This window comes from Sinocyclocheilus anshuiensis, unplaced genomic scaffold (genome assembly GCF_001515605.1).
Source record: "Sinocyclocheilus anshuiensis isolate Anshui unplaced genomic scaffold, SAMN03320099.WGS_v1.1 scaffold937, whole genome shotgun sequence".
Taxonomy (NCBI): domain Eukaryota; kingdom Metazoa; phylum Chordata; class Actinopteri; order Cypriniformes; family Cyprinidae; genus Sinocyclocheilus; species Sinocyclocheilus anshuiensis.
In genome coordinates, this window is record NW_015554129.1 from 31079 (window position 1) to 45219 (window position 14141).

At 38.2% G+C, this 14141-nt stretch overlaps 2 protein-coding genes across 2 annotated transcripts in view; one reads left to right on the top strand and one right to left on the bottom strand.

Annotated features, from left to right (window-relative positions):
- The window catches only part of col10a1b (collagen, type X, alpha 1b), a 10922-nt gene extending 4146 nt beyond the window's left edge, over positions 1 to 6776 (bottom strand). The window contains exons 1-3 of the mRNA XM_016462794.1: positions 6688 to 6776; positions 6210 to 6333; positions 3866 to 4699 (exon numbers count right to left, since the gene is read on the bottom strand). Coding sequence (XP_016318280.1) covers positions 3866 to 4699; positions 6210 to 6318 — 943 coding nt within the window. The 5' untranslated portion in view covers positions 6319 to 6333; positions 6688 to 6776. The remainder of the gene's footprint in view (positions 1 to 3865; positions 4700 to 6209; positions 6334 to 6687) is intronic.
- LOC107670251 (5'-nucleotidase domain-containing protein 1-like) overlaps positions 910 to 14141 on the top strand; it is a 67016-nt gene continuing 53784 nt past the window's right edge. The window contains exons 1-4 of the mRNA XM_016462795.1: positions 910 to 1204; positions 1409 to 1518; positions 1709 to 1788; positions 1931 to 2012. Of these exons, the coding sequence (XP_016318281.1) occupies positions 1777 to 1788; positions 1931 to 2012 (94 nt within the window). The 5' untranslated portion in view covers positions 910 to 1204; positions 1409 to 1518; positions 1709 to 1776. The remainder of the gene's footprint in view (positions 1205 to 1408; positions 1519 to 1708; positions 1789 to 1930; positions 2013 to 14141) is intronic.

A 14141-nucleotide genomic window follows, 5' to 3' on the forward strand; every position in this document is an offset into this window, starting at 1 on the left:
GCATGAACGGTATACGAGTGGAGCGACTGAGCAGAGCGCACATGCATAGAGCGGGATAATACGCAGAGCGTCACACCACGTGAAAGTGAAACCTGAGCGGTGAACTAATTTTCGGCAGCCGAAATTTCGGTGCATCTCTAATTATTGGCGACATCAGAAATGGATGTTATATAATAGATGCTTTTTTGAACATTTTAGCAATTTAAAAATATTTAAAAAAGGATTTTTTACACGGCACCCCTGCTCTCGACAGACGGCACCCCGGTTGGGAAACACTGCCCTAGATATTGTTTGAAAGTGTTTTGATTCTTTATTGTTCGGTCACTTTACATTAGTCATTAGTTAACATTAGTTAATTCATTAGTTAACATAAACTGCCAATGAAAAATTCTTCTGAACATTCATTAATCTTAGGTATTCCAATATTTAATAACACGTTGTTAAAATCAAAAGTTGCAACTGTGTTATTTAATGAGCTAACATGAACTAAGACTTAATAACTAATAATTAATAACTTCTGTAGCAAATGTAGCTATTGCTCATTGTGAATGTTAATGCATTAACTAAGGTTAACTAGTGAGGTCTCATTGTAAAGGGATACCTATTGGTCTTTATAGTTCTTTTGCACGTTAATCTGTGTAAAACTTTTAGCTTTATACATTTTTCTGTATTGCTTTATTGCATTTAAAGGTTCAGTTATTTTTGTTATAAGAAAAAAGTTATTAAACCTGTTATACTGTATTATGACAGCACTTTTTTAAAACTAAATTCCAATACCGTGATAATACCGTATACCGTCATAAAAGCATTAGCAATTAATCGCAACATGAAAATTTGATACCGGCATATCCCTAACCGCGATATAGCAAAATCTCTAACGATAGACACTTTATACTGTCGCCCCGATTATATATCATCATACTGCCAACCCTACTTATTAACAACTTGAATCTTGTTTCAAGCAAGTATTCTTGTCACTAATACAGATTATGAAAATAAATTAATTGGGTATGTATATATCTATAATGTTTTCAAAAACAAATTTCTTAACAAAGAAATAAGTTGTTATCCTAGTATGAGCCTGTTTGTCTCTCTAATACACAAACACAGTTGCTTGTTGTCATGTGACCAGTTTTAAAGGTCTTGTGGTGGACCTTGAGGAGGGCAACCTGGTCAAGTTGGCAGAGGACGGTACTGTCTTGCGGTAAGTCAGTTTCAGTATGACTTGTGTGTGTGTGTGTGTGTGTGTGTGTGAGAGAGAGAGAGAGAGAGAGAGAATGATTACTGTGCAGCAAATTTTATAGCTCCTTTTTTTGGAAAAAGATTAATTATACATAAAGAAATATATAAACTTCTCTTAACCTGATATATTAAGCTGTTAATCTATTTAAAACGTATTCATTTGTAGAGCAACTCATGGCACTAAAGACCTTAGTACTGACGACATCATAAAGCATTATGGTCCAAAAAGAGAATGGAAGCATTTTAATAGCCTCAATACCTCGTACACACGATCTGGTAAGGATGTGTTTTTGAAGATAGTTCATTTTATAATTTCCAATGTCAGTATAACATTCATAAGTTTATTAAATCTTTTGATTCATTTTTTGTGATGTATTTATTTAGAGTTTAATATTTGAATTATCCTCATATTATCAAATAACTGTCCTTGCTTTAATATGTGATTTAGTGCACTCATTTGTTGCAGCAAAATACTATTTTTATGACAACTATTTTGACCTCCCTGGTGCTCTTCTCTGTGCCGGAGTGGTGGATATGTTGAATAAGGTAAAAATAAATCAGTGCTTTTCAAAAATTCGATATTTCTATTGTAGATCAGAAGTAGCATTTGTTAATTAGCCGTAGAGTGACTGTTTACAGCGTATATTGTCATTTGTTAATGTTTTTATTTATCATTTTTTAACCCTAGCGAGGAGCTGAAATCACATCTGACTTTTGGAAAGACATTGTTGCTGCCATTGACCATAACTACAGCACATCTGCATTTCGGGGTATGTAGAAATTACTCTCTTATATCTCTCTTATACACTCTTTATGATCAGCATTTCAAAGTGTAATTTAATTTTGATATTATATAATGTCTGTAAAAATCCAATGTGTGTATATCAAACAGAACACAGTCTTTGACCTATCTGCATAACATTTTGAATGTTTTAATTAGTTAGCCTAAGATTTTTTTTGTTTTGTTTTTTTTTTGCAAAGTTTGAAGTCAGGATAAGATATGTTTCAGGATGAAAACGTAAAGGTCTTTGTACTGAGGATTTCAGCATTAACCTTTTACCACAGTCATAAACAAACAGTAGCACTGGCACTAAAACTTTATTTGTGTTGGTTATTATAATGCACACCTTGTGAGATTTTACAGAGTTAAATGAACAAACAAAACAGAACAAACAATTATTATTCACTTTGGAATCCATTTATTTCAAAACCTGGCTCACTTAATGTCTCGTAAAGAAACCATTGTGTCATACTAAACACACAAACCTTTTGCTAAAATGTGAGCACAGGACAAAGGCAAACACATAGCACCATTTTAATACATAACCATCAGTTCAGGTTTTAGGCAAATGCAACAGGTCTGTTGTCTAATTTCTTGGATAATTTTTATTGGTGTTCCATAATAATTGAGATTATCAAAATATTTCCATACAAATAGGTCTTTATGTAAATCCACAAGCTACAGACATGTTTTCTAAATTAGTCATCCTTTTCCATTCTGCATGACTCTTGGGGCAATGAGAAAATGAGTATAAAGGCAGACAATTTTTGAAATAGAAAGATTGAGGTTTTCTCGAGTGTGTTTATCACGTTGAGGCAATCAAGAAGCCAGAGAAAGAACAGTGAACATTATCATCAGCATAAATGCCATTGGACTGGTCATCTGGAACCTGGATGTACACTGTGTCATGGGAATCCAGCATGAGGACAGCACTGCCAGACATCTGGTCAAGGAAACCTTTGTTGTACTCATCATAAGAGAACAGGACTGGATCTCTGTTTTTGTAAAGTGCTACCAATGCATTTGCTCCATTGACATGCATATGGAAAGAAAAGTAGTAAAGTCCTGGAACCTGACAGGTGAATATGCCAGTGCTGGGATCATAGTGGTTCTCTCCATTGTAAACAACCTGATTGAATGCAATTGGTGTTCCAGCATTAGGATAAGCTGTGGTAAGAAGAGCTGTGAATGCTGACATGGGTGCCTTCATCATCTCGTGACTAACAGGCATTACCATCTCATGGGATTTAATTGGCATGCTTTTCTCATGGTGATAAATAATCTCGCCTGGGGGTCCAGGAGGCCCAGGAGGTCCTTGTGGACCTGGGAGACCATCATGACCTCTGCCACCAGGGATACCAGGAGGACCCTGAGGTCCAGAAATTCCCTTGGCTGTGAGCCCTGCTGGGCCAGGGGGGCCTGGAAGTCCTGGATGACCCTTAAACCCTGGTGTACCAGCAGGTCCTACTGGGCCTGTTGGTCCTCTTGCTCCAGGGATACCATTTTCACCCCTTGCACCTTGTGACCCTTGAAGTCCTGGATGTCCCTTTTCTCCTGGTGGCCCCTTGCTACCTGGGATACCTGGTGCACCGGTAAATCCTGATTCGCCCTTGGAACCCTGATGCCCCATATGACCCATTGGACCTGGTGGACCTGCTGCGCCTGGAACACCAGGTTTTCCTGAGAAGCCATGTGCACCTTGCTCACCCTTTGCACCCCTTGGACCTGGTGCGCCAACCAGACCAATGTCACCTTTAGCTCCCTGTGGACCTGCTTCTCCCTGGAATCCCCTAGCACCCTGAGGACCAGGCGGACCTATTGGGCCAATAGCACCTGTCTGACCAGTGTGACCCATTGGCCCTGGTTCTCCCTTTTGGCCTGTTGTACCTGGCGTTCCGGGCACTCCCCGGTCTCCCGGGAGTCCAGATGATCCAGGTTTGCCAGTACCTGGCAGACCTGGAGCGCCTGGCTGTCCTGCGGGTCCTTGAGGACCTTTTTGTCCCATTGACCCAGGCAAACCTGGAGCGCCATTTTGCCCTGAATTTCCTGGTGCTCCTACTCCAGGTGCCCCTGTATGACCCTTTGGGCCTGGTATGCCCATAGGACCCGGTGACCCATCCCTACCTGGCATTCCTGGCTTTCCAGGCTCTCCAGGAAATCCATTTGGTCCAGGTTTTCCAATTCCAGGCTGACCTGACTGGCCAGGAGGCCCCTGATGGCCCATTGGACCTCTGCCACCAGGTGCTCCTGGAATACCATGGCCAGGTTCTCCTTTCAGGCCTGGCTGTCCAGGAATTCCAGGATGACCCTTTAGGCCAGGTTCTCCACGTGGGCCCATTGCTCCTGGAAGACCATGTGGTCCAGGCTTTCCAGGAGAAGAAATGCCAGCAGGTCCAGGGCTTCCAGGTGATCCTGGCGCTCCTCTTGCACCTTGAGGTCCTACAGGCCCTAGATGTCCCTTCTCGCCTGGAATTCCAGGTGCGCCTGGTTTTCCATGTGAACCTGGGCCTCCAGGTTTACCAGGTGAGGAGTAGCCTGCTGGACCTGGTGGTCCAGGTGGACCAGTTGGACCAGGGTGTCCAATGCCGCTCTTTCCAGGAATTCCTGCTTGGCCAGGTGGGCCGGGGGGGCCAGGTTCACCTGGGGAACCTGGAATACCAGGTTCACCAGCAACAGCTAAAAATAAGATACAAATATAATATAATTTAGATGCAAACTTACATCACTTCATTTAAGAAAAAATCTGAAAATATTGAATTGCTTGTAAGACTTTCCATAACATACACTTTTGGCTCAATAACAGATTTTAAGTCTCAGAAATTTGACAAGCTAAATTTTCATGCTTGATGTTCTTAAGAAATTGTTCAGATTTTTTCATCTCACTGATGATTTAGTCACATATGTAAACTTAAAAGAAATATTTTAGAATAAAGAAATATATTAAAGTTTATTTTAAAGAGATCTAATGTATTGTATGTACATTTGTGTGTGTGTGTGTGTGTGTGTGTGTGTGTTTGTACAGGTTTGACTACTTGTGAAGTCCAAAATGTCTTCACGATTTAAAAATACTCTCTCTAATATAGTAAAAACCTGTTGAGTACAGACTACTAAACTGCACTCACTAGTTAAAAAGGCTTATACTTCAGCCAAATCATGTTACTATTTTAATATCTAGTGTTTGGCACAGTTTGTGTGAGAGTTGTCTATGAGGTCGAGGGTCAAGTTAGGCATTTGAAAATGTCATTAACCTGACATAAAAAACGTGGAAGGAATGTGGAACGTTTCATAGTGGAAGTCTATGAGATTATATTAGTCTTCACTAATATAGTGAACAAATGCGTGTGTTATAATGTTTGTAATTTGTGATACCCTTTGGTTAGAGAAGTGATAAGAGACACAGATGGTCAGTATCTGCTTGTACTTGAGCTAAACGTTAACTTTTAAATGTGTGCTATGTACGTCTATTATGATGATTATCATGATATAAAATCACCTGCACGAGTATATTTTGGCATAAGATATCCTGTTTAATAAATTTTATGCAGTCGTAGGTACGTCACAGTTGGGTTGGATTGTTTGACCACCACAGAAAACACAGGGAACAGCCCTTTTTTTTCAATTTGAAAGAGTGCTTGTCCAGAAACTAATGGTATAATTTAACACCACAGTGGTTTATTTTGGGCATGCCTGTTGTATAATGTGGTTACATCTGTTTTGGAGATTGAACGATTTTCTAAAGTAGTAGATTGCATATGCTGTGGTGTATACCAAATGAAGAGTAATTAACTAACCGTATTTGTAGTTATGCTCATTGCACTAAGACTTTATTTAAAGTTAATGTATTCTGGGCATTGCATGCAAATTGGCAATTAAAGAGGAGTTGGATATCTAAAGTGATGTTTGATATATTTGTTGACTGTAGATAGATCCAGATTTGTGTAAATACAGATTATCTGAGCGGCTGAGATAACCTTGTGGCAAAGAGGCTAATCTAATTTTTCAACCTGATTAGTTATTTGCATATATGGATGCATGTATTTTTGGCAAACCAAGCTCCCTTAGTGTAGTGTGTCTTAATGTTGCACCTGCTGCTGTTATCTTATATAAATATTCTGAAGCATTCCACATGACAAAACATTACAGTGATGAAATACAGGAATTGTATATACACCAAAAGTAAACTCACTGTGAGATTTTGTAGGAAAAGGCTGTTTCTTCACATGATAGTATCTTTCAGGGGTGGCCTCAGCCAGTACCACAAGGAGGAGAAGAATGCTTGTTACTCTGAGGTCCATTGTCTGAAGCTAAGCCTGTAAAGAAGATATAAAATGAAAACAATAATGAATAAGTGACAAAGAAAGGACAAACGTCTCCCTCTCATAACACTTAAAATGGGCATTATTAACAAGAATGCAATTTCAGTATATCTGCATAAAATCAACATAAAAACCAAATGACTGAAAAAAAGTATCAGATTCATGTCTAATCAACCAGAAAGCCTCCCCATTCAAATTGCATTCTTATTAATTATGGCCCAGGAACTCACTGACACGCATACAAAGCAGCATCTAAAAGATCATCATCTCCCACCCATTCCAGCAGTACCACATGCTTCCCCAGCAGCATTAAGCTGGAGCAGAGGGCTATAAAGCAGCTGTACCCACCAGCAGGTTGGAGCTCCAGAAGTCAGAGGTGGTCGGGCAGCTGTCCCGGCCAATCTGTATATTTGTAAGTTTCCAGGCAGTCCGTGGAAGTCCTGTTCGCAGGAGTGGATTCTGCTATTTATACCAAATTTGCTTCTCCAGCAGCACCCAAAATCTCCCTCCCTCCTTGTGTGATGTCAGTTTTAATGAAGGGTATGGTGTCCTTTGTGAGTGCCTGCATAATGTGGTAGTTCCTATCACTTTGATCTGTGGTCATGCTTTCTTTTGATCCTTACAGGCAATAATAATAATTAATAATCAAATTGATTTGGGGAACTGCAAGTATTTTGCATAAATATATTTTATAAGATTTTAACTTTGTGCATTTTTGGGCAAATCATTTTATTTTATTTCCATTTTTATGCAAGTATTTTGCATAAAAATATTTTATAAATTTGAACTTTGTGCATTTTTGGGCAAAATCATTTCTCACAGCTGTTTTGTGCAGTAGGTGTGTTTTGATTAATTTTTTTACTTATTTTGCTTTCCCACTGTACCTTAACATTTATTTTGTTAGTGTTCATGAAGTATGGTTATTACATAATGATTTTGCATAACGTTTCAAAAGTAAGATACCTGGTTAAAAATAGTGTAGCCTTTGTCTTTGTATTTCCTATCCTTTTGCCTTTCAGTTTTATTTCTTTAAAGCGTCTCAGGATCAGAATAAATATTTGTAGAAATGTGGTTAATTCTACTGTAGGACAGCAGAGGGCAGAGTTGAAGTCCTTTCTGTCCTCATGTGGGAACTGTTGGGTGCACTAGCCAAAGGGGTCATCAAAGGTTCTTTTTAGGACTTTGATGATAGGAAAGTGTCAGATGAACAACACTGGTCAGTTGAAGTTCTGTGCTTGTAATTATGGTTAATACATAGCTGGCAGTTATGTGTTCCAATCGTTTTCCTGTGCTATGGGTTTGTAGAATTTTCACACTCTTTTAAAAGGTGTAAAACTCACACGTAACACCATCCAAGAATTATTTTATTATTAATTATTTTTTAATAATTTTTTTTTTTTTTACCTTAGTCATTTTTAAATACGAAACATACATAATTACATAATTATTTAGTGGTCTTATGATGATTAAACTGGCAGATGACAATTTTGCACCAGTTTTTTTTTTATTTTTTTTTATTGTTCAGTAAATTCAAGTTTGAAGCATTGGTATTGTTTTAAAACTTTTTTAGTATCTGATTTAGAAGCTGCTTCATTTTACAGCCCATAGCTGATCACCAGAAGAACCATGGTCCTCCTGACAACTTATTTTGATGCCAATATTGGTTGGCTTATCACAATTTAAGCATTCCATTCTAAAAATAATGTTTGTTTGTGTTTTTGTGTGTGTGTGTGTGTGTGTGTTTATGTGTGGGTCAAAGCAGTGTTTGTTTCCTTATTTGTATGGGTTCCATATTTTTAAGGTCTTATACTGACAAAAGCACTGAGACAATTTTTTATTTTTTTTTTCATTTTAAAGTAATATTTTTGAGCTTTTACCTTAAGACAGTATGAGAGAGACAGGAAGCAATGGGAGAGGAGAAAATTGGACCGGATCAGGAAAGGACCTCATCCGGAGCTCAAACCTGGGTCAGGTTATGAAGTATGTCAGAGTGCTGCCCACAAGGCCGTGGCTCTGACCTGAATAAAATACCAAAATCATCATACATAGGAGTGCATGTTATATGATTGATAAATTATTGGCCGAAAATAAATTATAATGACATCATGTTGATAATTTTTACCAAAACTTTGTTCGCTATTTAGTTTAGTTATATTTGCACGGAACAGAGAATCTGTTTAAATTTTATGCGTGACTAGGAGTGTTTTTAGCCAAGCTAACATGTCACGTGGCACTGTGAGGATTTCAGCATCTTTGCACAATGTTACTGTATGTTGTTTTTGGTTATAAGTAATCTGCCATAAAGGGTTAGTTCACCCAAAAATGAAACTTCTGTCATCTGAACACTCACCCTCATGTCGTTCCAAACAAGTAAGACCTTTGTTCATTTTCTAAACACAAATTAAGATATTTTTGTGAAATCCGAGAGCTTTCTGACCCTCCATAGACAGCAAAGGTACTACCATGTTCAAGGCACAGAATGTACTAAGGATATTTTTTGTGCGCAAAGAAAACAAAAATAACAACTTTATTTAACAATTCTTCTCCAAATCCCACCTGCTGCAGGTTGCCGCCATTGTGAAGAGGATCACGATGCTTGCACGTGCTTTCCTCTGCATGTAAATGATGCATGCGCAAGCTGTCCTCCGCTCGTAAACAAGGCACAGCGCATGCACGTTCAACGTAAGCAGCAGCATGCACTTGCGTTGTTTACATGCAGAGGAAAGCACGCGCATGCGTCGTGATACTCTCCACAATGGTGGCACGCCATGGCAGACGGAATGAGGAGGAGAAGAATTGTTGAATGAAGTTGTTATTTTTGTTTTCTTTGCAAACAAAAAGTAATCTCGTAGCTTCGTAAATTTACGGTTGAACCACTAATGTCACATGGACAATTTTAACGATGTCCTTGCTACTTTTCTGAGCCTTGATCGTGGTAGTACCCTTGCTGTCTATGAAGGGTCAGAGAGCTTTCGGATTTCATCAAAAATGTTAATTTGTGTTCGGAAGATGAACGAAGGTCTTACAGGTTTGGAACGACATGAGGGTGAGTAATTGATGACAGAATTTAAATTTTTGGGTGAACTATCCCTATAAGTAACAATATGCCAGTTTCATGATTAACCCTCCGGTGCTGCTCGCTTGGCGGTCAAATTATTAGTTTTTTTTGTTTGTTTTTTTTCCAGTGAAATATATGTACTATATTTTAGTTCAAGAACTCATTAAATCATTGAGTGATTATTCAAATACAAATTAAAATGTCTCCATTTTCTGTGTAATGTCGCCACCTGACTAGTGGATGGTGTGTGAAATTACACAAAAACTGGAAGACTGTCCGAATGTATGTAAGTGGTAGGTTCTTATATAAACGAAAAGAAAAAAAAACTGGAGTGAATCAAGAAGTTATGAACAGATTACTACCATTGTGTGAATGTAATCATATAATCCCCCAAAAATTAACTATAATCTGATTATGAGTATTTTAAATCATAATATCATCTAATTACAAGTATTTCTTTTTTGGAATGATAACATAATCTAGATTACATGTAATGATACTACCTAGCACTGTCCCCGTTATGATTTTTTTAATCCTATTTTGATTATGGAAGTGTCAGTGATGAAAATTTAGTGTCTGTAATCAAGGTCAAGTATGTTTATGTGCACAGACACGTAACGCTTACACCACCACTGCACCAATTTGTCTTAATTGCCTGTCTAAATATTACACCATGTCTGAAGAGTTGATACTGTGTGTGTGTGTGTGTGTGTGGTTGTTTGCTGTTTTATGTTTGTTACATGCTTTTTGGTTTTATTTGTTGTTTCATTGTTACATATGCTTGATTGTTTATTATTCTAATGTTTTAGTGATTCATTATGATAATCGTAAATACTATATAGATAGAATATAGTAGAAATTAACACAATACAATTTCTTCTACAGTATTTTAATATCATATATTTATCATTGAATCAGCTTAATATCTGTAATACAGTTAGACTGGTTCTACTGAGTGGTTCTCAATTCATTAGATTACGACTCCATAGTAAGAATTAAAAGTCAAAACGTAAGTTGTCTGTAGCCCGGTTTCCATCCAAAGTTGCGAATTTAACTTAAGCGCAAAACTAGAATATCACATAAAACATTTGCGAACAAGCATCGTTTCCATCCAATAAGTCAAAGAACAAAATGGTCACTTCCTCATAAACTGGCACTATAAATCACTAAGAAAAGTAGGAGAATATAATATTTCATATATGATAAATTACTTGCGCCTCAGAGCGAGCAGACGAAACAACACAATGAATGCGGTCATTGCTTTCGGAGGTGGATGCTGCTGTTTGGAAATGCAGTCGTGTAAGACATTTCTGGGAGGCAATTATACAGAAATACTTTGATGACAGACTTTGCTTGTGCATTTCCGAATGACCATAACAACATTTCAGATGCTGTGAATGAGATCGGTCCGCTGGTTAGTCAGGTTTTGCCGTCCCATTGCGCAAAGTCACATGACTTTTTTGATGCGCTTGGAGTAATTTATTAGCAAAATGAGTTTCCATCTCTCATTATTCACATCAACCCTTTTTCGCACAAGTCAAAAAGCGTAAAAAAAAGCGTAAAAACTTTTTTGCGAATTAAGGGATTTTTATTCGAAATTTGGCATTTCCATCACTCGTTTCTCATGCGATATTTAAAAATGTGAATTAAAATAGGGTGATGGAAACATAGCTTGTGTCTTTATCGGTTACAATGAGCTGTGAATTATCGGTTATCGTTATCGGCCCTGAAATTCCATATCGGTTCACTCCTATTCAAAAGTGACACTGAAGATTTCCTACATAATTATACCAAAGATTTTGACAGTCTAATCTCTTACTTTGTGTCTGATTCAAGAACCAGAAGCAAACCAGACGGTGTTCCCATAATGAGTTCTGCTGTGGTTTTACCCAGAGACCTCAGGAGTTTGGGTTTTGCCGTCTGGTGAGGTAATCTACCTCCTCTCTGATGTGGTCTTCTGCTGAGCTTCTGTCTTGAGTGGAGAGGTGGTGCTGGAAAAACTTGACGCTCATTTACAGAGCTCCTATATATAGTAAAATACACTACTGTCGCTTTCCATACATTTGTTACGTTGAATCCCAACAGTTGCGTAGATATGTTTGGTTTAGCCTATTGTCTAACTATAACAACCGGATTTACAGAATAAAACCAAAAATGACTCAAACCAGTAGACTGCGCATATAGAAGTGTCTCCTATAAAATGATCTCATAGACCATCTGTTACAAGCACAGAAAATAAAAAGATAAGCTCATGATTTCAAAATTCACAAATCACAAAAAAGTCAGTGAAGCACAAGGGTGATTTATCTGCACAATATTAATAATGAAAATCAGTGTACTGTATGATTTATGTGATGATGTGTTGTTGTCTTATCTTGCACGTTATTACTGTGGTTAAAGCAGAAGCCAGGAGGAGGTTGGGGGGATAGTACACTGTTGGTACACTACCTGCTCACCACCTACTCAACAGTTAAGACGTTTTTGAAGAGCTCTTGCATTTATCAGGATGTGCCTTTTTAATCGGATGTGTATTTGCTACACATGGATTTCAATATTCTTCATTCATAGCAGCCAGCATAGGATTTATTTATTTGTTTATTTTTGCTAAACTAGGAAAAGTGCAGCTGTGTAGAGCATCATCCATCTCTCTGCAGGGTTACACAATGTTACATCTTCCACTGTGTCACAGTTCACTGTCTTTAAACACAGGGCTGCTACACACATGTGACCATGCCCACCCAAGTTAAAGAGGACCCACATGTCCTCAAAACATAGATGTTCATTCATCCTAGGAGCTGTTTGGCATGTTCATATAAACACTTGAGTGGATCTTATGAAACACAAGCAAGACAGAATACATTCTATCAAGCTAGATGAAACTAGATGGTGTACAAATTTTTACATAGATGTTTGTTTTGCTCTTGTTTCATAAACAAGGCCAGCTGAGTACAGTTTTAAGATAATGAGACGTGCGATTACATATATGGATTCTCTAGCAACCTTGAAATTGTTAACCAGATACATGGAGTTTATTTTTGTTCTTGATTTTAATACACTTAGAAATATTCTTTGTAGTAGTTTTGTACCTTTCTATCTTTAAGAGAAGTAATGGAGTTAAATTGTCTTTGTCAATTATTTATTTTTATTTAGGCTATTACTTTTATTTCTGTAGACCTGCTATATTAGTATTTTGGAAAAGTCAACATTGTCCAGGTCGGTTTTTAAAGGTGATTTAAAAAATTTAAGCTAATGTTTTGTTTTGCTTTGTTTTCATTTTCCTCCTGTTTTAAACCAACCCCTCCAGCACAACCGGAGACTGCAAAACTGAAAACTTTTCGGACAAAAGATTGATTGGAGGTATGTTGGGTTAGTGTCAAGAACACTTAAAGATAGTGTTGACGTGTCTTGTTTCCCAAAATGGATACTTCACATGTCCAGCAACCATTACTGGGCTGTTGGATGTGCCAAGGTTGTTGCTGGCTGATGCGCTGTTATTGTATCCTGGGACAATTAACTGTGTGGAGTACTTGAATACATGTGGAAGTTTTCATTAACCTCCAGATGTGTCAACAACATGCTTACTAACATTTTAGCTTCTGTGTTTGTGTTTAAGTTTGGGTTGTCAGTATCAGTTTTCCTATGACAGGTGTCCAGTCACGGGGTAGTTGTCTGGCCGTTGCCATTTGGTCTTTCTATATGGAAATGTTACGGGGACCGTAATAGGGAGTTGGAGAAGCAGACATGGACCCTTAATGAGAGGCTGTTCAGTTGAGTCAGGCCACCATGGAAAGAGCTCACCGATGTGAGGGTCACTATGAAGGCTTGAATTATTCTTCCTTGAATAAACCAATAGCTGGCTAACCAAAATGCTGTAATTGCCATAGACTCTAAAATGGTCCTGTAATAACCATTGGTAAAGGCGTTGGTTGTGTGGTGAATCCAATGTCAATTTTAGCAGAATTTAAGGAGTAAGTCTACGTCATTTTCTAAAATTTGTCTCAAATTCTCTCTCTGACTCTGGCTGCCTTCACACAGCAGCAGAATAAGGTGGCCGGTCTGGTTTGGTTTATTCTAAATAAAGTTCCGTTTATACTTGGTTACTTTTGAGAGTGAGAACTGAAGTCACTACATTTTTGGAAAACAGGTTCAGTTGATACTGAATATATAGTATGTGTTGTGTTGAACAGAACAACAATTAGTTGTCGTGACACATGACCAGGGCTTAAAGGGGTCATCGGATGCGACATGCACTTTTACAAGTTGTTTGAACTGAAATGTGTGTTGGCAGTGTGTGTACACAACCACCCTATAATGATAAAAATCCACCCAGTGGTTTTTTTTAATCTACTAAAATCATTTCCCCTTTCTGAAATTGAGCTGATCTCAGATGCCTTTCTGTGTGATGTCACACAGACAAAGCCCCTCCCACAATAGTTTGATTGACAGTAGCGTTTCAGCACAGTCTGGACTGGTGTCTTACCTTAGACCCGCCCTGAGTGAGCTGTCATCAGTCCGCCATTGTTTCAGCGCCGGAGCAGATGTAGACAAGAATGACTCCTAAGCGATTGAGGTGTTCTGTTGTTGGATGTAATAATGAACATAGCAGACGTCATTTACTCCCGACATCTGAGCTGTTGAAGACGCAGTGGATTACGTTTGTTTTTGAAGAGAATGCGCCCCCGATCTACATTAATGCGTCTATGTTTGCTCGAATCATTCGTGATCCAGCTTCACCTACAGAAGT